The sequence below is a fragment of the Oncorhynchus kisutch genome, linkage group LG1, assembly GCF_002021735.2.
Source record: "Oncorhynchus kisutch isolate 150728-3 linkage group LG1, Okis_V2, whole genome shotgun sequence".
In the NCBI taxonomy this organism is placed as follows: Eukaryota; Metazoa; Chordata; class Actinopteri; order Salmoniformes; family Salmonidae; genus Oncorhynchus; species Oncorhynchus kisutch.
This window is the reverse complement of record NC_034174.2, coordinates 72,941,731-72,967,310: the sequence shown is the minus strand read 5'-3', so window position 1 is coordinate 72,967,310 and position 25,580 is coordinate 72,941,731. Positions and strand designations below refer to the sequence as shown.

The 25,580-nt window shown below is 43.8% G+C and overlaps 2 protein-coding genes across 7 annotated transcripts; both read right to left on the bottom strand.

Moving 5' to 3' along the window:
• Positions 1–1,277: 1,277 nt before the first annotated feature.
• On the bottom strand, positions 1,278–7,368 carry acp5a (acid phosphatase 5a, tartrate resistant). Of its 3 annotated transcripts, XM_020469043.2 has the most exons (9): positions 6,076–6,164; positions 5,473–5,611; positions 5,134–5,224; positions 4,517–4,716; positions 4,200–4,324; positions 3,580–3,742; positions 3,138–3,320; positions 2,023–2,172; positions 1,278–1,799 (listed from the first exon to the last, which is right to left on the bottom strand). In XM_020469043.2, the coding sequence occupies exons 3-9, from the start codon at positions 5,222–5,224 to the stop codon at positions 1,680–1,682; spliced, it is 1,032 nt and encodes a 343-aa protein (XP_020324632.1). In that variant the 5' UTR covers positions 5,473–5,611; positions 6,076–6,164; the 3' UTR covers positions 1,278–1,679. The 3 variants fall into 3 exon arrangements, with proteins under 3 accessions (XP_020324632.1, XP_020324633.1, XP_020324630.1); XM_020469044.2 differs by lacking the exons at positions 5,473–5,611; positions 6,076–6,164 and adding an exon at positions 7,256–7,368; XM_020469041.2 differs by lacking the exon at positions 5,473–5,611 and having other exon boundaries at positions 6,076–6,166.
• A 1,192-nt stretch (positions 7,369–8,560) lies between these two features.
• LOC109876656 (interleukin enhancer-binding factor 3) lies at positions 8,561–25,094 on the bottom strand. Of its 4 annotated transcripts, none has more exons than XM_031832329.1 (20): positions 25,018–25,094; positions 24,259–24,419; positions 23,659–23,773; positions 22,442–22,659; positions 21,317–21,491; positions 20,848–21,025; positions 19,142–19,239; positions 18,390–18,485; positions 18,131–18,242; positions 17,895–17,992; positions 17,512–17,623; positions 17,235–17,363; positions 16,830–17,038; positions 16,295–16,414; positions 15,819–15,944; positions 15,335–15,502; positions 12,915–13,032; positions 12,619–12,657; positions 9,965–10,360; positions 8,561–9,349 (listed from the first exon to the last, which is right to left on the bottom strand). In XM_031832329.1, the coding sequence occupies exons 2-20, from the start codon at positions 24,381–24,383 to the stop codon at positions 9,216–9,218; spliced, it is 2,766 nt and encodes a 921-aa protein (XP_031688189.1). In that variant the 5' UTR covers positions 24,384–24,419; positions 25,018–25,094; the 3' UTR covers positions 8,561–9,215. The 4 variants fall into 4 exon arrangements, with proteins under 4 accessions (XP_031688189.1, XP_031688212.1, XP_031688198.1 ...); XM_031832352.1 differs by having other exon boundaries at positions 17,530–17,623; XM_031832338.1 differs by having other exon boundaries at positions 24,259–24,416; positions 25,018–25,070.
• Positions 25,095–25,580: the final 486 nt, after the last annotated feature.

The following is a 25,580-nucleotide window of genomic DNA, read 5'->3' as shown; positions in this document are numbered from 1 at the left end:
TCATTTGTTCTGAACTGACTTGCCTAGTTAAATAAAGGTAGAAAAAACATGCTACAGTATCTAATAGTGTTTCCCAAGGGCTACAAAGTCAGGTTGAATGTATCTATTCATTAATTACATTAACAATTCAGACATCTCAATATCGTCTCAGGTTAGTCGAAACAGAATGTTGTAACAAACCCAACCCATGACCCTTAAAGGGTCATCACTCAACTCTTGTTTGGTTTTTAAACTTGACTGCTGACATGCAAAACATTTTGGGACTGAATCAACAGTGGACTAATGAAAAAAATACCAAAATATCATTTTGTAGTGGTATTCCCCTTAAGGTTTTGACCCCATGCTAAGAGGACCTGGTTCCATGGTGTGACTGACTCGGCCATCTGGCTACATGACCTGTTCTCGGTAAGTCTCTGGCCCTATCCCGTTCTGTCCCTGTCCTGCTCTCAGGTCCACTAAGCTCAGCTCCCTACTGTACCTGCCAATACCGTGACGTGACGATTGCAACCGGATGATCCAGGCCTGCCTGGCTACTACACAATTGGCTTATATTTAACCTCTAACATTTTTTATTTTCTAGTGTACTTCATGATTTGACTGCATACATTGGTAAATAACATATGGTGCAATGTAGCCAAGGATAAGACGTTAAGGCATTGTAGGCTACCTCACACTAACCCACTCAACATGCATTGACATCAACGTAGGACAATACACACTGTACAATACTGGTACGGTGAGTTTGAGTTCAATCCTATTGGTGGGTCTTGACGGTGCCAACACCATTCAGCCCTGATCCCTATTGTTCTTCTATTGGCAGCAGACCAGAGGCTCTCTTCATCAATGGACAAAAGTGCATGGTCAGCAGCACAACCAGACACATCCTACTCCCTCACTTTATCTGGTTCATATGCAGTCAATGAACTAAAGCATTGGTGCCTACAGTATGGGAGTGTCACCCCTTAAGAGGACAGTAACTGACCATTTTGTGCCATATTAAGACAGTGTGAGCGGGACATCATTTAGCCACCATCTTTAAAAAGAGCATGGTCAGCAGCACTCACCCACCTCTGCTCCCTACAGCCAGTGGGTTCAGGGAGAGACTGAGTCATGTATTTTAGATCTAAATAGAGCAAATGTTGTTTGAAAAGAAGTGGAGCAACCGTCAATCTGTCCAACTATCTAAGACCAATTTGATCACGACATTTGGACTTACGCAAAAGCCTTGAAAGATTTAACAGATTGGCATCAATATGTACAAACTACAGGAAAACAAATCCAAAAGGTTATTTATTCTTTAAATGAACACAACAACAAAAATCGTACAACATCCTTTCCTTATTTATTAAAATACATTATTCTCCTTCATGCTACATTCAGGCAAACTCAATGCCAAAGTTGTTTTCTAAAAACTCAACCTGAACTCATCCATCCACCAAACATGAGCTATAATACCTGCCAGTCTGTATCCACACCTCAGCCATCCATCCTATTGTACATGGTCAATATCTAGCCCTTACGAAGGACTACATCTGAGTAAATTGTAATTTGACAGAATTGAACTGCTATAGTAGAAGTATTGTAAAATAAATCAATGTAGTCCTTAATTTAAGGGCTTGGTCATATATATACACACAGGTCAATTGTGACTGTCTATTTCGTCATCTCTTCCACTAGGGCTAATCCTTGTCGTCGCTGCCATTTTGGTCAATGTCGATGTCCCTGCGTGGCAAGACAGTGCGGTACAGAGACGTCCCTTTAGCCTGGATGAAGGTGAGGGTCATCTTGTGCTTGGTTACCTTCAATACAATACAACTTTATTGATCCCCCTCCAGGAATGGCAAATGTACATCTGAAATGGCACCCTATTCCCCATGTAGTGCACTATTGATCAGAGACTATTGAGAATAGGCTGCCATGTGACACATCCAAAGTCAGTCTACAAGTATCAAAACCACAAACAGTATACAGATACGACAATTCATTAAAACAGTAGAATGGACTATTCTATTTATGACTGACCTCTCCGTGGACAAAGCCTCCCAGGGTAGAGGCCTGGCCTGTAAAAAACTTGAGGGTGTCTTTGGGGACATGGTGCCAGTGACGCGTGTCTGGGTCCAGGAAGTTACCGGCACCGCTCACAACATAGCCCACACCAGACTCCTTCAGGTACTGAGGAGAGAATAGGGAGGGGGGGGGGGGGGCAGTCAGGGTCATGTTTGGAAGAGCGCAAGCATTTTAAAACAGAGCCACTACCTGAAAATATTTTTTAATTGTGTTGAACATTTTTCTACATTTTGCCATTCCGAACAATAGCATGATGCAACTTAAAAACCGCTTAAGTATTCACCCCTTTTTTTTCAATTTTCACCTAAAATGACATACCCAAACCTAACTACTTGTAGCTCAGGCCCTGAAGCAAGGATATGCATATTCGTGGTACCATTTGAAAGGAAACACTTTGAAGTTTGTGGAAATGTGAAAGGAATCTAGAAGACTATAACACAATAGATCTGGTAAAAGATAATACAAAGATAAAAAAGAAGTTATTTTGTATTTTTTTGTACCTTCATCTTTGAAATGCAAAAGAAAGGCCATAATGTATTATTCCAGCCCAGGTGCAATTTAGATGTGTCACTAGATGGCAGCAGTGTCTGTGAAACGTTTTAGACTGATCCAATGAACCATTGCATTTCTGTTCAGAATTTTGTATCAAGACTGTCCAAATGTGCCTGATTTCTTTATTAATAACTATGTTCAAAATTGTGCATTCTCCTCAAACAGAATGGTATTAATTCACTAATAGCTACTGTAAATTGGTCAGTGCAGTTAGATTAACAAACATTTAAGCTTTCTGCCAATATCACATATGTCTATGTCCTGGGAAATGATCTTGTTACTTACACCCTCTTGCTAATCGCATTAGCCTACGTTAGCTCAACCGTCCCGTGGAAAGGACACTGATCCCGAGGGAGTTTTAACATTATCCATCAATAAATCGAGAACGCTAAAGTGACACGCTAAAGTAAACAATCCCATCTTCCATATGGCCTTCCTTTATCTAACAGCAACCCTCTGGTTGATAGAATAGTTTAGGAGAAGACTATGCGAAATTAAGTTTCAAAACCTCCGCAAACCTGCAGGTTGTGATCGTGACCACAGAAGTATGCAGTGGCCTTGTGCTTCACCAGAAGGGGGCGTAGTCTCTTCAGGAGGCACTCTGTGGGGCCGTGCTCAGACACTGACCACACCGGGTAGTGACCAGCCACAAGCAGGAAGTCAGCCTTGGACTGGGCCATCCTCTTTTGCAGCCAGGTCAGCTGGTAGGTGGATACAGTAAATTAAGACTTAGTTCTTGATCATTTCCTCTATTACATTGTTTTGGGGATTTCTGATGGATAATTTGTCAGCAGTTGCAATGAATTAACCTTAAGGACAAGTGTAAAAAGTACATCTAGTTGCAACAATGGTCATGTTGACAGGGTCGGTGGAACAAAGTCAGTCAATAGAATCTCAAGTCTTAAAGTGACTTTAAAAGTTGAAGCCAAAAACATTTTATTTAACAGTGCAGTTGTGTACCTGTCGGTTGGCCTCAATGGTGCTGAGGGGTCCGCGAGGCTTCTCATCATCGTAGTCGTCAGAGTTACCACACAGCATCACTGTATCCAGCATCATGATGCTCAGAGTGCGCTTGGTGTTGGGGATACGGAAGTTCAGCTCGTAGTAGTAGTGAGGGAACCGCCTGAGGGGGGATTGAGGCTCAATGAATGAAGACTGATCAATGAAGGTTAAGATAGAAACAACTCAGTGAAACGGTCTGCATCCCAAATGGCACCCTAATCCCAACATAGTATACTATTTTAGACATTTGGGATGCAAACTAGGGTTATGCAATGAAAAGACTGATTCTGCTGCATGATAAAACATTCATGATGAACAGATACGAAAAACATTAAAGGTTTTATGCTGTCAAAGACTTGCATAAGGTCTAAGCAAAGACAGTGGATAAATGAAGATGTCCCACTCAGGCCGTTTCCCATTGAAAAAAAGGGTCACAGTTCCGTTCTGCTGAAGGAGTGGCTGTCCCATAGGCACCAATGCATTATCAGCTGGGTCTTGTCTGCTTAGTTCATGAACCAGAAAAGAGGAGCGAGTGAGATGTCTCGCCTCGGCCTCTGGTCTAAGTGTCCTTTTCTTACCATCTGTCAGACTTGCGGCTGTAGTCGATCTGAGCCTTGACGTTGCCCGCGTGGTCGTGGTTTCCAGCCAGGATGTACCAGGGAATGTTGAGAGAGTCAGCTGTGTACACGTGCTCAAAGGTATCCTGAGAGGGCAAAGGTCATTTTAGATTGATAAACAAGCGCATTCCGTTTGCAAACCATACACATTTAAAATTCCTCAAGATGTAACAGACACAGCAACTAACCATTAGGATCAGAAAAACATTCACAGCAAAGAAAGTAAGGATATTTGATCCATTCTGCCATAGTTGGAGTAACTCTGCTTAACAACTGACCTGGAATCTTGGGGAATCTGCACTGTTCACTCCAGAGTAGTAGAAGTTATCACCCAGGGCAAGAACAAAGTCTGCACCCATCTGCTCTGCTATCTTGCCCATCTCCCAGGCTGTAGCCTTCTCCACCGGTGTGATGTAGGGAGGGTAGGGCACCCCGCCCCAGTCCCCCAGAGCCAGGAACCGGATGGACGTTTGGTTCTCTGGGGGAGAAACCACCACCACCATACATGTAGAATTATAGCCATTTAACAGACACTTTTAACCAAAGAAATGTACAGTTCAAGTGTACGAGGCCCATGCAGGAATCAAACCCATTACATCCTCCAACAAACACATAGCGTCTCAGAAAATGTAGTGTATATACACAACTTACTATAACAGATTGATTTGTAGCCAAATGGGATGCGTCAGTGGAAGTATAACTGAAATAGCAGTGGAGACTGGTGGGAGGAGCTATAGGAGGACGGGCTCATTGTAATGTCTGGAATGGAGTCAATGGAACAGCGTCGAACATGGGTTTTCCATATATTTGATACCATTCCATTTATTCCAGTCCAGCCATTACATGAGACCCGTCCTCTTATAGCACCTCCCACCACTGTTCTAAATGTACATACTACTGCTTTGCTCCAGGTCCTGGAAGGCAGTAGGGAGGCAGTGGACCACAGGGAGGGCAGTCAGCAGGAGGGTGAACAGGGGAAGGGCCATCTGAAGGACAAAAACAATTCATGATAACTTGCTTTGGTTTTATTTGACAAAATCCAAGTACAATGTTAGGACCACAGAAGAACTGAAAATACTCTGATATGGCACTACAGATTGTAGCATTTTCCCTGACAAAGCACAAACTACAGATTGAAACTAAAACATGCAAACACTGGCAACTCAGAACAAGCAATAACCTTACATTGCACCAACTAAGCAAGAAAACTACCATAAGTAACCAAGGCTCTCACATGTGTTGACAGACTCAATTCTCTCTTCCCCAGAGTAAGCGCCACTTCTTGTAAATGCAAAATGGCTGCTTATTGATTGTTTAGTGAGTTGACCAATCCCAGCTGGGACTCGCTGTTGCTAATCAGAGTTCTAGTACCACTGTGGCAGGGAAGAGAGTAACACAGCTTGTCAGAGTTGACCATTCATAGCCAGTTAGGATAATTAAGTTAATGTTAGGGTTAGCTAAAACGCTAACAAATTCAACTTTTGAATTCAATTTGACATAAGCTGTATCTGGTCGAACCATGACCCAGGGAAGGGTCATGTCTCGTGATCTCATCTCTCTCATGCCCGTTGCATTAGAAGTGTCAAATAATTAATCTAGCAGAAGTCTTGTACCGAACAAACTATTTTAAATAACCTACATCTCACCTACAGAACTACTTCTCCAAAACCTAGATACAGAGTAGTCAACTTTACATGGAGTAAAAACAGAAATTGCAGATCTATTTAGCAAAAAACAAATAGCCAGCCGTATTCCTTATGAAAAAAATCCTGAAAGTGCTGTTTTTCCTACACTGAAACCCTACAGGTTGATAAGAATGTCATGTAAATACACTCACTGTGATAAGTGATGAGTTGTCCTGAGTGTCCTACTGCAGCCGGGTCAACACAAGTCTGTCTAGTCAGTCTCCACTCCTCTTTTATCAGCTCCTGTCTGTCTGTCCTGATAGAACCAAGGTAACCCCAGGGCCAGCCCCTCCCAACCCCCAGCCCAGTCTGTGATCAAACCCAGACCACAACCATGCCACTGAAGCATGACAGTTGCTCACACCCTTGACCCCGTGTCAGTCTTGGGACCAGAGAAGGAGTGCTGGCAGCATGTGACTGACATTGGTTATAAAAGCTAATGGTCAGACTCCACATTTTCCACCTCAGTGTTAATCAGTGTTTCTCCTTATCTCTCAAACTTCCTTCTTCCCCCCTCTCCTCTGTTTGCTCTCTCTCTCCTTATCCTCTGTTCACCGGTATCTTGGATTGCTTTTGAGCAAGGGGTCTTCTTCCTTTTCTTGGAATGCCCCCCGCCCAATCATATGTTTACAATGCTACAATGCTACATGCCCCCCCCCCATCATATGTTTAGAATCATATGTTTACAATGTTACATGCTTATAAATCACAGCTAGTTTCACTTCACTGATGTTTACTACTGTACATTTACCTCTATGACCCCACCAGGCCCCACCTAGCAGCATTGTGTGACCTTGCCATATTCACTCATCTGTCAATGTATGGGCAGATTCTCAGAAACATGACCTGAGGTCCTGAGGTCAAAAGAGCTGCACATCAATGATCTAACATGTCAAGCCACAGATTATCCATTATATTGACCAGATACTCAATTGGCCGCTCTAACAATGAAAATAAATGTCTTCAAAATGGAAGGGATCAGTTGGGACCCATTCTAATGTGTTTGGACACACCTACTCATTCCAGGGTATTCTTTATTTTTACATTGTAGAATAGCACAGAATAACACTTTTCTGGTTACTACATGATTCCATGTGTTATTTCATAGATTTTGTCTTTACTATTATTCCACAATGTAGAAAATAGTAAATAAAGAAAAACACTTGAATATGGTCCAAACTAGGTGTTCAAACTTTTGATTGGTACGGTCTATCTATATATCTACACACACGTATGTAGCAGCATTGTATAAATAGATATCTATATTGATTACTTTTTCAATGCTACTTTAAACTTATCCAATCACAGCTGTGAAACACAGGAGGGACTTACATGGTCTCCATGTTTGCAGCAGACACGATCACAGTTCAATAGAAAATGCTGGTGGCGAGTGATTGATCCGTTTGATAAACTCCAAGTGTTTTTTTCTCAAATTTGCCAGGATGTTACCTGTCCTACTTATATCAGTAGACTCAGAACAACCTAAGCATTACAAAAACGTACATTAGATCAAATAAGCCACACGCAGCAAATAGCCATTACATTTTTTGTTAACCAAATTCGACACTCATTGACCTCCACACAAAAACTACTGGCTTGGCGAGCGAAAAAACACCACCTGATGGAGAAAACAGATTTTGGGCCGTTATCCCTCTCGCATCGCCTCTTCCTCTCTACTCAAGCTGATTCCATGTTAGGCTGTGGGTTCTTTCCTCCCATTTACATGATTGATGAATTAAAGGTCACTAATTAGTAAGGAACTCGGCCCACCTGGTAGTCTAGGTCTTAAACAACAACAAAAACAGCAGACAATAGGCCCTTCATGGAATGAGTTTGACACCCCTGTAGTAGTAGAACAGGACAGAGAATATGTATGGAGGTTAATCAGAATTGTGGGAAAAAGCTGTGAATAAAACAATATTGCATGTATATGGGGCTATATTTAAATGTAAAATGTACACCACAATGGATGTTTTTCCATTTATGTCATATGGTTTTTGAAGAATGATTAACTGATAGTTGTAAGTTGCAAATAAACTCTTCTAGCTACAGTACATACAGTGGGGTATGGTAGGCCAGGCTCTAGAACCACAATGAGGAAGTGCATTCAGTGGCTATTGGCTAAGAGTAGAAACTCAAGCATAGCATACCTTCAGAGAAAGCATTTGGGTCATTGGCTCACAATGCATGAGCCATGATCGGCATCGTAATGTTACTTGTGATGAACATCCCTGGTATTTTAAAGTGATGCTCAAGATGAGCATAGTCTTTCTAGGGATTTAAAATGTAACCACTGCCAGTCAGGTCAACTATAGGATTTAGTCTATATTCAATCCAGAACTAAAGGTAATAAATAACAAGTTGGCTCGCAGCATGAAAACATGTGAGGGGATCGGTCGCCATGTGGAGAAGAAGCCTAAACACAGTAGACCTGGGTTCAATAACTACTTGATACCTTCAAATACTTTGAGCGTTTGCTTTAGGCTGCCTGGAGTTTGAGTGTGCACTTTTGGGACCTTTCTATTGTTTGCATTGCAACAGGCAAGCACAGATAAAAGTATTTGAAATGATTTCAAATAGTATTTAAACCCAGGTCTGAAAAACAGTGGTCAGTGTATGTAAAGTATGACACCTTGCTCCAAAATAAAAGTAATTTATTCTTACAAACAACCAGATACAAGCCTTTTACCGAAACCTTCCAATGAAACAGCAATTAACACATTTCCATTGCTCTTTCACATAAAAATCCAAGTTACTGTCAACTTGTTTTTTTTTTACCACACTGCTGGTTAATATAATAACAGTTAAAACATAACAGTGATTCAAATTGAAATCGAAAATAAAAATGTGAAGAAAACAAGTCTTTGAAATAAGAACAGATTCTCCGTTTACATTCACATTCAACCTCGGGTGGCTTGACAACAGAAAAACAGAAAGTGTACAAAAGAAACAGAAAAGAAAGAAACTTGAACAAAACAAGAAGTCAATGACCCAAGAAAGCATCATCCTGAAAGAGCTATTATTATTATTTCCTTTTTGTAATCCCTATACAGAACTGAACTACTTGTTAGACACACAGGTTACATTTACCACATGGTAAATAAAGAAATAGATAGTCTGGTTTATGAAATAAAGTGATGGTGAAAATGACTTGAGGGTTTAGGATTCATTAATATTAGATCAATATAATGAAAGTAGAGAAAGACACGAGGGTCTTCTTTTCCTCTGGGGGAAGGCTTTAGAGGGTTGGTGGGGGGCTTGAGAGAGGGATGTGGTGTGTGTGTGGTACCCTCTATTTGTACTGATAGTTCATGTTTCCGTATGCCGTGGGGTAGGAGGTCTGCTGGGTCTGGGGAGTAGCAGCCGCCCCATAGCCCTGGGAGGAGGCGTTCCCATACATGCTGAAGCTCGATTGGTTGCCGTAGCCTACGGACCAATGAAACATCAATAAGAACAAGACATTAAATAATCAACCAATCAGATGCTCTACTAACACTCTTTAAGCCATTATTAAGACCACATTTGGATATCAAGTGACTAAAGACAGAACCAATATCAGAAATAATACCAGATAAAAATCTATATATTAGTACACACACATACAGTGCCTTCAGAAAGTATTCCCACTCCTTGACCTTTTTCACATGTTGTTGTGTTACAGCCTGAATCTAAAATCTAATAAACGTGAATGTTTGTCACTGGCCTATACACAATACCCCATAATGTCAAAGTGGAATTATGTTTTTAAAAATGTAAACATTTGAAAATCTGAAATGTCTTGAGCTAATAAGTATTCAACCCCTTTGCTATGACAAGGCTAAATTACATTCCAGTATTTAATAAGTTGCATGGACTCACTCTGTGTGCAATAATGGTGTTTAACATGATTTTTGAATGACTTCCTCATCTCTGTACTCCACACATCATTTATCATCTGTAAGAACACTTTCTGAAGGCACTGTTACGTCGAGCAGTTACCGGTATATGAATGTGTGTGGCGGTAGGGGCCTCCTTTGGCCCCTTATATAGATTTCCACTCACCGTAACTGTACATTTGGCCACCGGTGACAGAGCTGGGGTAGGCTGTACTGTACATAGAGTAGTCCACCTGTTGCTGGGTCTGTTGGGCTTGAGACTGAGCTGCAGTCAGCAGACTCTTCTTATCCCCTCCGTAGCCATAACTATAGGGGCTCTGCTGGTCCAGGGGAGGGGGCACCGACTGGTAGTCACCCAGGGAAGATGCACCGACCTGGGCTTGGGCGGTCATGGCAGCTGAGGTGGCGGAGGCGGTTATGGCCGGTGTGGTGTAGGATGATTCGGGGTAGAAGGTGCCGTAGCCGGTGGTGTTGCCGCTGGCATCTGCCTCTGTGGAGGCGTCACCGGTGGAGGTGGTTGTTGTGGAAGCAGCCTCTGTTGCACCCATACTGTACAGATTGTCTGAGGGAGAGATGGACAATGAAGTTACAATAGTGTGAAAGGAGGACATTTAGTATTGGTTGGAGGGAACACTTAGCAAATGCTTTGAAGGGGATATCTTTTTGAGAAAAACTGAGAAATGTTTAGTGATCTCAGCCAAACAACTTCAAATAGGAAGTAAAAATACTGTTTATTTTCCTTTTAATTAGTCTTATTATACACTGCTCAAAAAAATAAAGGGAACACTTAAACAACACAATGTAACTCCAAGTCAATCACACTTCTGTGAAATCAAACTGTCCACTTAGGAAGCAACACTGATTGACAATAAATGTCACATGCTGTTGTGCAAATGGAATAGACAACAGGTGGAAATTATAGGCAATTAGCAAGACACCCCCAATAAAGGAGTGGTTCTGCATTTGGTGACCACAGACCACTTCTCAGTTCCTATGCTTCCTGGCTGATGTTTTGGTCACTTTTGAATGCTTTCACACTAGTGGTAACATGAGACGGAGTCTACAACCCACACAAGTGGCTCAGGTAGTGCAGCTCATCCAGGATGGCACATCAATGCGAGCTGTGGCAAGAAGGTTTGTTGTGTCTGTCAGCGTAGTGTCCAGAGCACAGAGGCGCTACCAGGAGACAGGCCAGTACATCAGGAGACGTGGAGGAGGCCGTAGGAGGGCAACAACCCAGCAGCAGGACCGCTACCTCCGCCTTTGTGCAAGGAGGAGCAGGAGGAGCACTGCCAGAGCCCTGCAAAATTACCTCCAGCAGGCCACAAATGTGCATGTGTCTGCTCAAATGGTCAGAAACAGACTCCATGAGGGTGGTATGAGGGCCCAACGTCCACAGGTGGGGGTTGTGCTTACAGCCCAACACCGTGCAGGACGTTTGGCATTTGCAAGAGAACACAAAGTTTGGCAAGATTCGCCACTGGCGCCCTGTGCTCTTCACAGATGAAAGCAGGTTCACACTGAGCACATGTGACAGACGTGACAGAGTCTGGAGACGCCGTGGAGAACAGTTCTGCTGCCTGTCCTCCAGCATGACCGGTTTGGCGGTGGGTCAGTCATGATGTGGGGTGGCATTTCTTTGGGGGGCCGCACAGCCCTCCATGTGCTCGCCAGAGGTAGCCTGACTGCCATTAGGTACCGAGATGAGATCCTCAGACCCCTTGTGAGACCATATGCTGTTGCGGTTGGCCCTGGTTCCTCCTAATGCAAGACAATGCTAGACCTCATGGGTCTGGGTCTGGAGTGTGTCAGCAGTTCCTGCAAGAGGAAGGCATTGATGCTATGGACTGGCCCGCCCGTTCCCCAGACCTGAATCCAATTGAGCACATCTGGGACATCATGTCTCGCTCCATCCATGCACCACAGACTGTCCAGGAGTTGGCGGATGCTTTAGTCCAGGCATTGTCCAGGTCTGGGAGGAGATCCCTCAGGAGACCATCCGCCACCTCATCAGGAGCATGCCCAGGCATTGTAGGGAGGTCATACAGGCACGTGGAGGCCACACACACTACTGAGCCTAATTTTGACTTGTTTTAAGGACATGACATCAAAGTTGGATCAGCCTGTAGTGTGGTTTTCCACTTTAATTTTGAGTGTGACTCCAAATCCAGACCTCCGTGGGTTGATCAATTTGATTTCCATTGATAATTTTTGTGTGATTTTGTTGTGAGCACATTCAACTATGTAAAGAAAAAAGTATTTAATACGAATATTTAATTCATTCAGATCTAGGATGTGTTACTTTAGTGTTCCCTTTATTTTTTTGAGCAGTGTACATTATTATTATTATGATAAATGCTCAACATTGTGTTGCAGCCCAGCCCCAGCATTTAAGTCAACATGATGGAGAGAGATGCTAGGGTTTAAATAAGAGAAGCAATGTATAAGTGTTAAGACTCAATTTAGAGGCCAAGGAGGACAGAAAGCAAAGCTAGCAGTCAGGGCCCCCTTATCCCACTTCTGGGGCCCCATTCCTCCCTTCTTTGAAGTAGGCCTAATCACTAATTCAATCATTACACATGATGCATGATATACAGGTGATGCAAGGGGGGCACATGGCTATCTAATTTATGGATTTCTAGTGATTATACTTGAAGGAAGGAAGTACTTAAGGAATTCAAATGGGTACCAGCGACTCAATAGACTATAGTGGCTATAGAATAGATAAGGCTAAATAGACAAGTTACCAAACACAAATGAACACACCTAACCTATCACTCATTAGTTCCCTTGACAACAGTGTGGAGAGAAGACACTTACGATAACCAGAGCCAGCACTGCTTCCATAACGGTAGCTTGCTGTTAACAAGAAAAGAGATATACATTTGTTACCTTAACGCAAAGGAGCCCAAAAGAGTTGGACGATTTCCTAACAAGCTCTCTAGAACAGTCTGACTAAAGGCTTATTGTCTAATCATTAACTTATTTACTAAATAATCTAAAATAAGCCACATTTGAATGATTTTCTGACAACCTCATCTCTGTGAGAACATGCTCTTAAAGACCTTAAGGCCCGTCTAGATCCTGAGATACACAGTCCAAGTGAAGCGTCCTACTTTGGTTGTAGCTGCTGCCAGTCGTAGGCTTTCCTCGACCCCTGCCTCGCCCGCGGCCCCGGTTGTTAGGCTCCGTGTCGGTTGGAATGCCTCGAATAGTGCCAAAGCCTGGGATATGCTGTTGAGGGAGGGTCAGAGGTCACTAAAGGGTTCCTAATCATGGTGTGTGTGTGTGTGGATTAATTAATGGTAATTCCTAGTCATGATTCTATAGTATTGTGAGGTGCATTACAGTGTGGGTACGAAAGATAAACTCAGCAACAAAAAAAAAGAAACGTCCCCTTTTCAGGACCCTGCCTTTCAAAGATATTTTGTAAAATTCCAAATAACTTCACAGATCTTCATTGTAAAGGCTTTAAACACTGTTTCCCATGCTTGTTCAATGAACCATAAACAATTAATCAACATGCACCTGTGGAAAGGTCGTTAAGACACTGACAGACGGCAATTAAGGAAATTAAGGTCACAGTTATGAAAACTTAGGACACTAAAGGTCCTTTCTACTGACTCTGAAAAACACCAAAAGAAAGATGCCCAGGGTCCCTGCTCATCTGCGTGAACGTGCCTTAGGCATGCTGCAAGGAGGCATGAGGACTGCAGATGTGGCCAGTGCAATAAATTGCAATGTCCGTACTGCGAGACACCTAAGACAGCACGGACAGCTGATCGTCCTCGCAGTGGCAGACCACATGTAACAACACCTGCACAGGATCGGTACATCTGAACATCACACCTGCGGGACAGATACAGGATGGCAACAACCACTGCCCGAGTTACACCAGGAACGCACAATCCCTCCATCAGTGCTCAGACTGTCTGCAATAGGCTGAGAGAGGCTGGACTGAGGGCTTGTAGGCCTCTTGTAAGGCAGGTCCTCACCAGACATCCCCGGCAACAACGTCGCCTATGGGCACAAACACACTGTCGCTGGACCAGACAGGACTGGCAAAAAGTGCTCTTCAGTGACGAGTCGCGGTTTTGTCTCACCAGGGGAGATGGTCGGATTCGTGTTAATCATCGAAGGAATGAGCGTTACACCAAGGCCTACACGCAGGAGCAGGATCGATTTCGAGGTGGAGGGTCCGTCATGGTCTGGGGCGGTGTGTCACAGCATCATCGGACTGAGCTGGTTGTCATTGCAGGCAGACATCCTCCTCCCTCATGTGACACCCTTCCTACAGGCTCATCCTGACATGACCCTCCAGCATGACAATGCCACAAGCCATACAGCTTGTTCACCGGGGGCAAACTACCTGCCCTCCAGGACACCTACACCACCCGATGCTACAGGAAGGCCATAAAGATCATCAAGGACATCAACCACCCGAGCCACTGCCTGTTCACCCCGCTGTCATCCAGAAGGCGAGGTCAGTACAGGTGCATCAAAGCTGGGACCGAGAGACTGAAAAACAGCTTCTATCTCAAGGCCATCAGACTGTTAAACAGCCACCACTAACATTGAGTGGCTGCTGCCAACACACTGTCAATGACACTGACTCAACTCCAGCCACTTTAATAATGGGAATTGATGGGAAATTATTTAAATATATCACTAGCCACTTTAAACAATGCTACCTTATATAATGTTACTTACCCTACATTATTCATCTCATATGCATATACTGTACTCTATATCATCGACTGCATCCTTATGTAATACATGTATCACTAGCCACTTTAACTATGCCACTTGTTACATACTCATCTCATATGTTATACTGTACTCGATATCATCTACTGTATCTTGCCTATGCTGCTTTGTACCATCACTCATTCATATATCCTTATGTAAATATTCCTTATCCCCTTACACTGTGTATAAGACAGTAGTTTTTTTGGAATTGTTAGTTAGATTACTTGTTCGTTATTACTGCATTGTCGGAACTAGAAGCACAAGCATTTCGCTACACTCGCATTAACATCTGCTAACCATGTGTATGTGACAAATAAAATTTGATTTGATTTGTTCTGTGCGTGATTTCCTGCAAGACAGGAAGGTCAGTGTTCTGCCAAGGCCAGCGAAGAGCCCAGATCTCAATCCCATTGAGCACGTCTGGGACCTGTTGGATCGGAGGGTGAAGGCTAGAGCCATTCCCCACAGAAATGTCCCGGGAACTTGCAGGTGCCTTGGTGGAAGAGTGGGGTAACATCTCACAACAAGAACTGTCAAATCTGGTGCAGTCCATGAGGAGATGCACTGCAATACTTAATGCAGCCGGTGGCCACACCAGATACTGAATGTTACTTTTGATTTTGACCCCCCCTTTGTTCAGGGACACATTATTCCATTTCTGTTAGTTTATATCTCAGTTGTTGAATCTTATGTTCATACAAATATTACATGTTAAGTTTGCTGAAAATAAACACAGTTGACAGTGAGAGGACATGTATTTTTTTGCTGAGTTTATATCATGTCTTACCATGGAAGTGTATGTGACTGGTTTCTTCTTCTTGGGGTCAGAGTGAGGGTTATAGTAGGGCCCCGCCCCCTCTGGGAAAAGTTTGTCCAAAGCAGCTAAGGCTGCGTAGGCTTTGGCCTCCTTCTTGTTGGAGCCTCGACCTTTGAACTTCTGTCCATCTACCTCCACCTGTGAGTGGCGGAGGTGGTAACACAGAGACACATGCTGGTTACTGTGTTTCCACATCCTGCTCTGTCAACTACATCTGGGCCCATATTCATAAAGCGTCTCAGAGTGGTAGTGGTGATCTAGGATCGTAATGAATAAGATTCTACATAAACATGGGGGACATGATCCTAGATCACTACTTCTACTCTGAGATGCTTTGTTGATACGAGCCCCGACCTTACTGGTTATTCATCTACTGTAGTTTCCAAATCCTTGCGCAATGAATCAATAGAATTGTCCCAAACGTGCAAACCCCGCCCATCTGCCACTGACTGACCTCCATGACGAAGCACTTGTCATGGCTGCCCCCGGTCTCAGCAGAGAGCTCGTACTTCAGGCTGCGTCTCTTCTCGTTCAGCTCCATCACTGGGTTCTTCCCGTGCTTAGTGAGGATGGGACCGTTCTGATAGTATGGAAGACATAGCAGAACAGTCAAGTCCAATGTACATCATCAACAACAACTCTATTGCAACATAAGTGCTTTATGAAAGTATACTGTGAGATTCTGGCATTTAAGACCTTGTTCTACGTACCCAGAGGCAGATAAACTCACGGATACCATTTTTATGTTGTTACATGCAGTAGGAAGGAAGGAAGTGGTGGTTTCACAAGCTAATGCTAACTATCGATAGCGCAATGACTGGAAGTCTACAGGTACAGTAGCAATGCTTTGTGCTGCTTTATGAAAGTATGTTAAGTCAACCATTAAAAAAGTAACAGGGAAAAGCCAGAGAACATAGAGAGAATGACTACCTCGTCAGATGCCATGGACGCATCACTTGCTGTAGGTGTGGATGGTACGTTGGCTCCTCCCTCTTCGCCTGGTTCAATCTTCACATCCGCCCCAGTGGGCAGGCCCAACTTCTGCAGGACCTGAGACGGGCAGGGAGAGAGAGGACTTGGTGGACGGCAGCCATTATAAACAGAGTCGATACAGACGACAAGGCATTCAATGCAAAACCAGTGGATTACATTCTTGGAGAACAACGACATAACACTTTGATGAAAGCAAGCAAAGGTTACAGAGAGAGGAGAAACACTACTCTTTCTTTCAAAGAGAGTAACATTTGATTCCAGGGACCATCTTGTGTTGTACCAGTTAACCATCATCTTAAAAGGGATAGTGCGAGATGTGTCTAGTTACCCAGAGTCGTGGATACCATTTCTACGTGCAGTATGAAGGAACTTGCAGGTAGATTTGCACGCTAATGCTAACTAGTGTTAGCGCAATGACTGGAAGTCTATTGGTACAGCTAGCATGTTTTCGCCTAGGCATACAACCCCTTACCTTGGCAGCTAGGTGGAGTTTGGCGGTGCGTTTGGAAGGCCCTGAGGCCTCGTATGTATCGCCGTCCACGTCTACAGACATGGTGAACACCGGGAAGTGCACTGGACCGCTCTGACCCGTCAGACGGTACTGCAGACCAGGCTTGTGCTGGTTGAGACGCATCAGGGCGTTCATGGCCATAGGAGAGTCCCCGGGCTTCTCTTCTGTGGCTGGGGGAAGGGAGGGTGACAGAAAGAGAGACAGGGAGAGATAGTGAGAAAGAGATAGATAGTGAGAAAGAGATAGATGGGGGAGAAAGAGGAAGAGAGCATATCAGAACAGGAACAAATGTAACCTCCTCAGAAAGAGCCTCAATGGTAAAATAGCTACGAAATATCCCATTCGAAGACCACTTCGGATACATACACGACTTCCTAGGAAATTTTGGATATTTCTGGAACTTCTGAGACTTCCTCTTCTTGCTGTCATCTCCCCCTTTGTCCGCGGCATCATGAGGTCTCTTGGGAGGGTAGGTGGAACTGGCCAGGATCTGAGCTGGTAGGGACATAGAAAAGGGACAAGGTTCAGGAAAAGTTCAAATTCACAACACATCAAGACTACTACTAGACAGCTGATATGAAAGTCACATTTGAGAAGCATGGGACAGGCCAGGAAGATCGCCAAAAACGGAGGAGATACTAACAACCGTAGTTTCTGAGACCTGGTCCTATGGTCCTCCTTGGTTCCCTGGCAGGCAGGGAATCCATCCCTAGCACCTTGTACAGCTGTCCGAACGCAGACAACCTTAGGGCATGCTGACAGGGAAAAACAAACATAGAACACAGTCAATCACAAAAGGAAGCACATGGGAGAGAATAACACAATTGATATTCTATCTGGGGCGTGTTAAGGACGCAACATAACAGAACTTTCAGCGAAAAAGTTGTGTAGAAAAAGTTGTGTAGAACAGATATCGTTTTTCAAGTAGAGTAGGGAATCATGTCAGCTCCATTTGTTACAATTCTACCTGGAACGTTACAGGCATAAATATTTCACCTAACCGAATCAAACTGAAGCCTGTTTTACCTGGGCACTCTGTGTAATGTCCTCACGTTGCTGAGTGTCCAGGTGGCTGATGGCGTCCACCTTCTCCTTCTCACAAGGGTCCTTGATACCCGGACCATCTTTGAACAACAGAAGAACATTTGAATTAGTTTAATTTGGTGGACGTCATTTCTACATTGTTCTGAGAGGTGTTCTGCAAGACTAAGCTCTATTTTCTCTATTTACCCAATACAGGTCTTTAGGGATAAAAGACTTACCGGCCATCAGGATTCCAGACGCCAAGCACTCAAGAACTCTGCGGAAAGACTCTCCTGCTCCCATTGGCCGATCGCATGTTCCAATGGCCTTCTCACACAGCAGCTCTAAAGGCTTGACAGAACAGAGAGAGAACAGTAGATAATGAATCTAGTTCAGACCTGGAGCCCACCGCTGCCACCCAATGTAATAATTTAATGTATGACATGTATATCATTATAGTCAATATTACATGTATTATAGTAGTTTGACTTGACTCACCCATCCTCTGAGTGGAGCCCAGGTGGGGACGCGGTTACACAGGTCTCTCATGATACGGATCACGATGGCGGCCGACTTCAGGTCGTTGACCTTAGCCTGAGAGAGACAAGCACGGGCCGAGCGGAGTCAAAAAGAGTGCGATATCCAACAACCTACCTACCTACCTACCTACCTACCTACCTACCTACCTAGAGCACTGGCAAATTAAATAAATAAAAGGGGTGCAATATTCCAGTAGCCTCGCGAGCCACATGATCCCGCGAGCTTACATGATGCAGGCAGCTCACGAGGCTAATATTCCTGGACAGCATAAAGGAAAAGCCTGATACGAGTCGAATTGAACCAGTTGTGTAAGTACTGAGTCAACAGGAATATTGCACCCAGAGGTAGCATAGGAAGGTTAGTGCAGTATTCCTCCAATATACCATTGGAGCCAAACACTTAATTAGGAGGGAAAGGGGATACCTAGTCAGCTGCACAACTTAATGTACTCAAACTAAATGTGCATTTAACCCAACCCCTCTAAACGAGTGATGGTGACATAGTGTGTAGGGACCCTTAAAAACAACGTAGCTACAATATCAGTTGTACTAGCAAATAACAGCAATATAGTTCCAAGGAAGACAGAATGAAATCATAGAAAACAATGAGGCATTGTGAGAGCATACAAACTCACAACTCATTATGGGACAAGGCAGAATAAAAAGGCACATTTGAACACTTTATTTGACAAGTAAAGACGGGATGCAAACCTGGAACCACTTGGCGTGGCGGAGAGATGCCAAGGCAGTTAGGCATTTCTGCCTGTCCAGAACGTCCGCCGGCGCATCGCTGTCGACCGTTAGCTTTTCTATTGGTCGATGGGTGGGATAAGAAGACAAGGTACGGTTTGACCAAGGGGGGTTTCTGTCTCGAGGCTTGGGGAGGAGGTAGCTTTTCCCAAGGCAGGACAAGGACTTCTACATCTGCATTGCTTGCTGTTTGGGGTTTTAGACTGGGTTTCTGTACAGCACTTTGTGACATCGGCTGGTGTAAAAAGGGCTTTATGAATAAATTTGATTGAAGGGGACTCCCCGCATTTATAGAGAATGGATTTACCCACCCACCCACCCTGTAGCAAAAAACTCTATGCTAGGTCTGAGTGATGAGAGTGTACTCTAGCCATCAGATTCACAGTGGGTACCAGAGCATAATATTTCTCAATATAAGGTTTTGCTGGGGGGATTTCTTAGTCTTAATGAAGCCTAGTCTTAGTACCCCTTAACTGGGTCATGCTGCTCTGCACCTTTCCGAGACAGAATGAGAGGCCAGTTGGTCAAAGGTCCAGCGTCCCTAAAAACTGACACACTAGAAGGCTTAGTAAGAGAGAATCAATCAGGTTTGGAATTACTGTACAAGGCAGTTGGAATCAGAATGCATTTGTGGTCGGCTCGGTACTGCAGCAAAACTGATAACTGCTTGGCTTCAGCTTGGCTTCCCCCAGCAACCAAATCTGGCCTTGATCCAAGACAAGGCCATTCTCTTGGAGGACGTAGCTACTAAAGCGGATTGAACTCAAAATGCCCTTTTCCTGACTTTTAATTAGATCACATTCATCCCCTTTGCCTCTCTCACATACACCCCCATGCATTACTCACTCACACACACATATTGCTCTCTCACATACACTTTCCCTTCCATATCCTTTCCTCAACCAGGCAGGTCAAAGGAAGGGTCCAAAAACATTACCTGTCATGCCGATCAGTTTTGCTGCAATACGAACCTCACGTTACACTGTTCTGCATTAAAAACACATGCAATCAAATCTATATCCGCGCATTGGCTGGCATTCTCAGAAAAGCCTTCATTTCTTAACTTGAACAATACAATTAACTGTAAATTAAGTCGTACATTACTGTTATTAAAATCACATTATTACACAATGCATTATTAACGACTAAAAGAGGCATTGTAGCGATGAAGATTGTCGCCGTTTTGTTAAATAATTACAGCGAATAGAAGAACTCCGAGCTCCAGTGAAGAACCAATCAGATTGTTTGTTCACTGGCATCGGTTCTAAAGCAGCCACTGTGCAGGTTCCACTAATCTCTATATTGACTGATCAGGTATTTAAAATGGTGTCTCAGTGTATGGATCAGTAGGGAGCTGCACGGTAACATGCTTTAAGTGAATAGTAACACATAGATTATCAGCTGTTGCTGTAGCTGATCTGAAGTTGCCTGCTGTTAAGTGCAGTCCAGCGCTGCCTACATTCAGCAAAGCACAATGTTGTGGAACATTGCAGATAGAAGTATCACACATAATATCTATTGGTGCACATATCTATCACAAATAGATCTCTACATCATATTTCTATCTGAGACGTCCCACAACGCTGTGCCCTGAACACAGCCGTGGTAGTGCTGGGTAGTCCCAGCCTCCTGGCCAGGTTGGAGGCTGGTCCCTGGGGGGGTCATACCTCCAGGTGGTTCCTCCAGGGGGGTGGTAGCTCCGGCACCCTCTGGCTCAGCCTCCATGCGTATCATGGGGGAGGTCAGGTGAATGGTTAGGGTCAGGACGGGCTCCTTGATGCTCTTGATCACAATCTCCGCCTCCTCTGGGATCTGGGTGACCTCATACTTGTCCTCTGTGACGAGCTTTAGTAGAGTTGGAATGATGGGAAAATAAATCAGTTAGGATTTTGGCTTACAGTACAGAAAGAGAGACAATATTAGCATAGAGGCAGCACCTTTCACAACCAAAAATACCTTTTTAAATATAGGTCCTATTGCAACTCTCTCAGTCCCTCTCATACTCTCACTTCAAAATTACCAAAGAGAGACAATGTTAACATCATCGAAGGATATCGGTCTCCATTGGGAAAGAGGTCTTCTGAGCGCAATGGGACTTCCTGGTTGAGTAAAGGTTCAACGAAATAGATACACTACCTCAATCTGGGTGGAGAGGTTCTCAGCCACCTTCTTGAGCAGGGTGACGGTGGGTTTCTCAGTGCAGAGCAGCACCAGCTCCAGGTCCATGTCTCCCTTCAGCAGCAGGCCCTTGGCCACCAGGCCCACCCTCATCACCCCACGTAGGATACGCTCTGGAGGGGGAGCCACCTCACTGGGACAGTTGAGGGAGAACCAAGGAAATGCTTATTCAGAGACAAATGCAATAAGTAATTCTACAAGATATGAAGAAGCACACATATCCAGGATTAGATATACTGTTATCCTTCACTTTCTCTCGCTCTCTAAAAATGCATCTTGCCTTCCTATATTGAAGTATTCATGATATTTTAGACTTTTAGCAGACGCTCTTATCCAGAATGACTTACAGGAGCAATTAGGGTTAAGTGCCTTGCTCAAGAGCACCAGATTTTTCACCTAGTCGGCTTGGGAATGCGAACCAGCGACCTTTCGGTTACTGACGAAACGCTCTTAACCACTAGGTTACCTGCAGCCTAAGAGTCACATATCTTAATTGCTTGGATTAGTGAAAGTAATAGGATGTTAATCCTGCTCTCTGCTATCCAATCATGTATCAATCTGTGCTTAACAAGGAAATGATGAAGGAAGCGTTTCCAAACAAATCAAATCAAACTTTATTTGTCACATGCGCCGAATACAACAAGTGTAGACTTTAATGTGAAATGCTTACTTACAAGCCCAACAGTGCAGTTCAAGAAGAGTTAAGAAAATATTTACCAAATTAACTAAAGTAAAAAGTAATAATAAAAAGTAACACAATAACGAGGCTATATACAGGGGGCACTGGTACCAAGTCAGTGTGCGGCTGTACAGGTTAGTTGAGGTAATTTGTACACATAGGTGGGGGTGAAGTGACTATGCACAGATCATAAACAGCAGTGTACAAAAGGGGGGAGGGGGGTAGAAGCTGTTGAGGAGCTTTTTGGTCCTAGACTTGGTGCTCCGGTAACGCTTGCCATGCGATAGCAGAGAGAACAGTCTATGACTTGGCTGAATGGAGTCTCTGACAATTTTATGGGCTTTCCTCTGACACCGCCTGGCATAGGTCCTGCAGTACCAGGGTCTTTGATCAGTCTTTCTTACCTCTTCTCTGCCCCCTCCACAGGTACAGGCGCCACACCGACTCCGGCCTCCACATCCAGCAGGTCGGAGACGGTCTTGAGGGCACACTCCACGTGGGAGATGACTGTCTGCACCGCCTCCAGCTCCTCAGAAGATGGGTACACCGCCGCGTGCTTCGCCATCATGTGGCGGTCGTCGCTCACAAAGATACGCATGGGAGGCGTGCGCACCGGAGGGGCCTGGAAGAGAGAAGGTAAGATGGAAAAGGGTACGTGAGATGTGGGTCGTGGTCAGTTGGGCACACAGTAAGAAAACAATTTATAAAGGAAAACTGAAATCTATGTTCTTATTGTAATAAATCAACCGGGCGTCTTGCCTTTTTGAATGCCCAGCCATCTTTAGACAGCTGTTCGTTCCACAGCACAAAATTCTAAAACAGGCTAGTTTTGTCTCTAGTCCCTCCTTATATTGGCTGTTAGATGTGAAGCAGGCTTATTTTACTTGAATGCTTTTGGGTAAAGTTCGTTAACTTTAAATAAAACATTATGGTATTAAACAGTTATTTTATTTTCATGGCAGTCTTCATCCATAATCGTCAGTTACACGGTTATACAGTTACCGAGCCAGCCCTAAGCACTGCTTTCATTTGTTCCAATGGAATAGGATGTGTGTGAATGATCTGGAAAACCAGTATGACTAGTAAGTACAAATAGACCGAGGGGAAAAACTGTGACTGGAAAATTATAGTTACTGTATCATCTACAACTTCTGCAATTACATGCCTCTTAGCAAGAGGGGAAATAAAATATTTTATTAATGGCCATCATGTTGGAAACAAATCATAGGACCATTTGTCCAACATATCAAAGTAGGTGCAATTGGCTGCTCGTGTTGGCCTATAAACAGTATGCACCGCAGAGGAGGCTGGTGAGGGGAGGACGGCTCATAGTAATGGCTAGAACAGAGTTAATGGTATTAAACACATCAAACAGTTTCCAAGTGCTTGATACCATCCCATTCACTCCATTCCAGCCATTATAATGAACCAGCCTCCTCTCACCAGCCTCCTGTGCTGTACAGGTGAATTCAAGTAGAATTCAACACAACACCTAAGGATAATTCTGATTCTCCAATCCTTGTGTTCATTCGGAGGTGACAGGCATTAGCCCGCGCTACATTCACACACACAGGGAATTTGTATTGACGTGGAGAGAAACGGTCGAGGTGGAAGTTTGAACCTCAGTTTGGGGTCGGTTCTCCTCAATCTCCTGTATGGCTGCGATGTACTCATCGTACTGCCTCAGCTCCTCTTCGTAACAGAGACAGTCATACCAGTAGCGTAGCTCCTCATATCTGGGAGGGGAGAGAGACAAAGTAGTTAGAATAGAAACCAATTACAGTACTAAGTTTACCTCTGTAGATTCAACAGTAGACTGTAGATTCGTGCAACATTTAGAGAGAATTGAAATGCCTTGTGTGTAGAAATACTACATTGTAGTTGTCCTAATGTAACATTATTCTAACCAGGTGGAGTAAGAGTAAATTAAGAGTTTTTCAGACATATAACTTTCAAAATACATAAATACAGCCGGTATGATGCATTTTGCACCATATAATGCAAATCCATCATACTGGCTATATTTATGTATTTTGAATGTTTTTGTCTGGAAAACTCTATATTTCTGACATGCAAAACACTTTGGGACTATATCAACAATGGACTAATAAAACAAATCGCCAAATATAATTTTAGGTGGAGTTTTCCTTTAAGGTTAGGATTGGGATGTGGACCCTAGAGCTGGACCTCATTGAAACTTCACCCTGGAGCGATACAGTACCTGTCAAAGTCGTGTGGTAGCAGGCGATGGCCTCGCTGTATCAGGCTGTCCCAGTACAGGAGCTCTTCATAGGCCTGGCGTTCGTCCCAGACTGCATCTGGCACTGGCTCTGCTGCCATAGCCATGAGCTTGTCTTTTAACTGCCACCTGTGTGACACCTGCTGTAGCCATGGTAACAGAAACACTGAAAATCACTCTCTCTACAATGCACCACCTCATGATAAACACATGGCAAAGGAAACTATATACCGTTTGTATAAGAACATTTGGTGAAACTTTAGTGTGACGTACGGCAGGCTTGTACAACACGTGACATCCCTGCGGTAACTACCTTGCTAACATCCGTAAACATACCAGGCAGTTGCACAAAAACGTGCAGGTAATATATACAATTTAAAAATCGAAGTGTAGGTAAACTATGCTAACTAACTGTTTGTTTACCACCAAATGTGTAAGCAGCTGTCCATACAGCTTTTGGTAATTTGGTTTTAAAACTAAATTAAACACGCTGCAAACCAATTGGGCTAACAGAATTTGTTTTCAACCTGCGGTGCCGACGCCATTTTTATGGCAAGATAGCTAGCATGATACTACCAGATCAGAGACAGTACCAGATGCTGTGGTTAGCAAGGTAAGCTACTACATTTTTGACGTTTAATTCAGCACATAACTGCAATTAAATGCATCGCTAGCAGAACGTCTGTGTTAATTTACAAACACTAAAGCAACAACCTTTTCTATATCGTTAAAAACACTCACCTGAGAAGGAAGGAGGCACGGTAATGTCGCGCTGTTTGGGGGCGTGGAGCTGCGCGGTGTCGCGCAATAATGACGTTTTTTTTTTTTTTTTACATTGTTTTGGTTCTTCAACTCAACCAGTGGGTGGCGGCAATACACCTTTAGTGGTTGTAGTCCGCCATTGTCCCACAGATGAAGAATCCAACAACACCAGGTGCATATGAAATGTTCTGGACAGTCCTGAATTTGGCCACCTCATTCTCTTAGCTTCATGGTTCCCACCACAATTGCAACATGTCACATTTTCCTCACTTTTAAAACACATGATCTGATCTTTTCCACAACTTGGACATCTCGGCTTCTCCCTTCTGCAAACACTTGAAACATGACCAAAAGCTTTACAATGGCCACACTCCATTGGTCTTGGGATAAATGCGCTGACACTGTAGTTTATATACCCCAACTGCACTTGAGTAGGGAGAGTCTCCATATCAACAAATAAAAGAACAGATAAACTCTTTACTTTTTCACCATTCATCACACAATTCATCCGATGTGCATCAATCACTCCAGGAATATTTTTA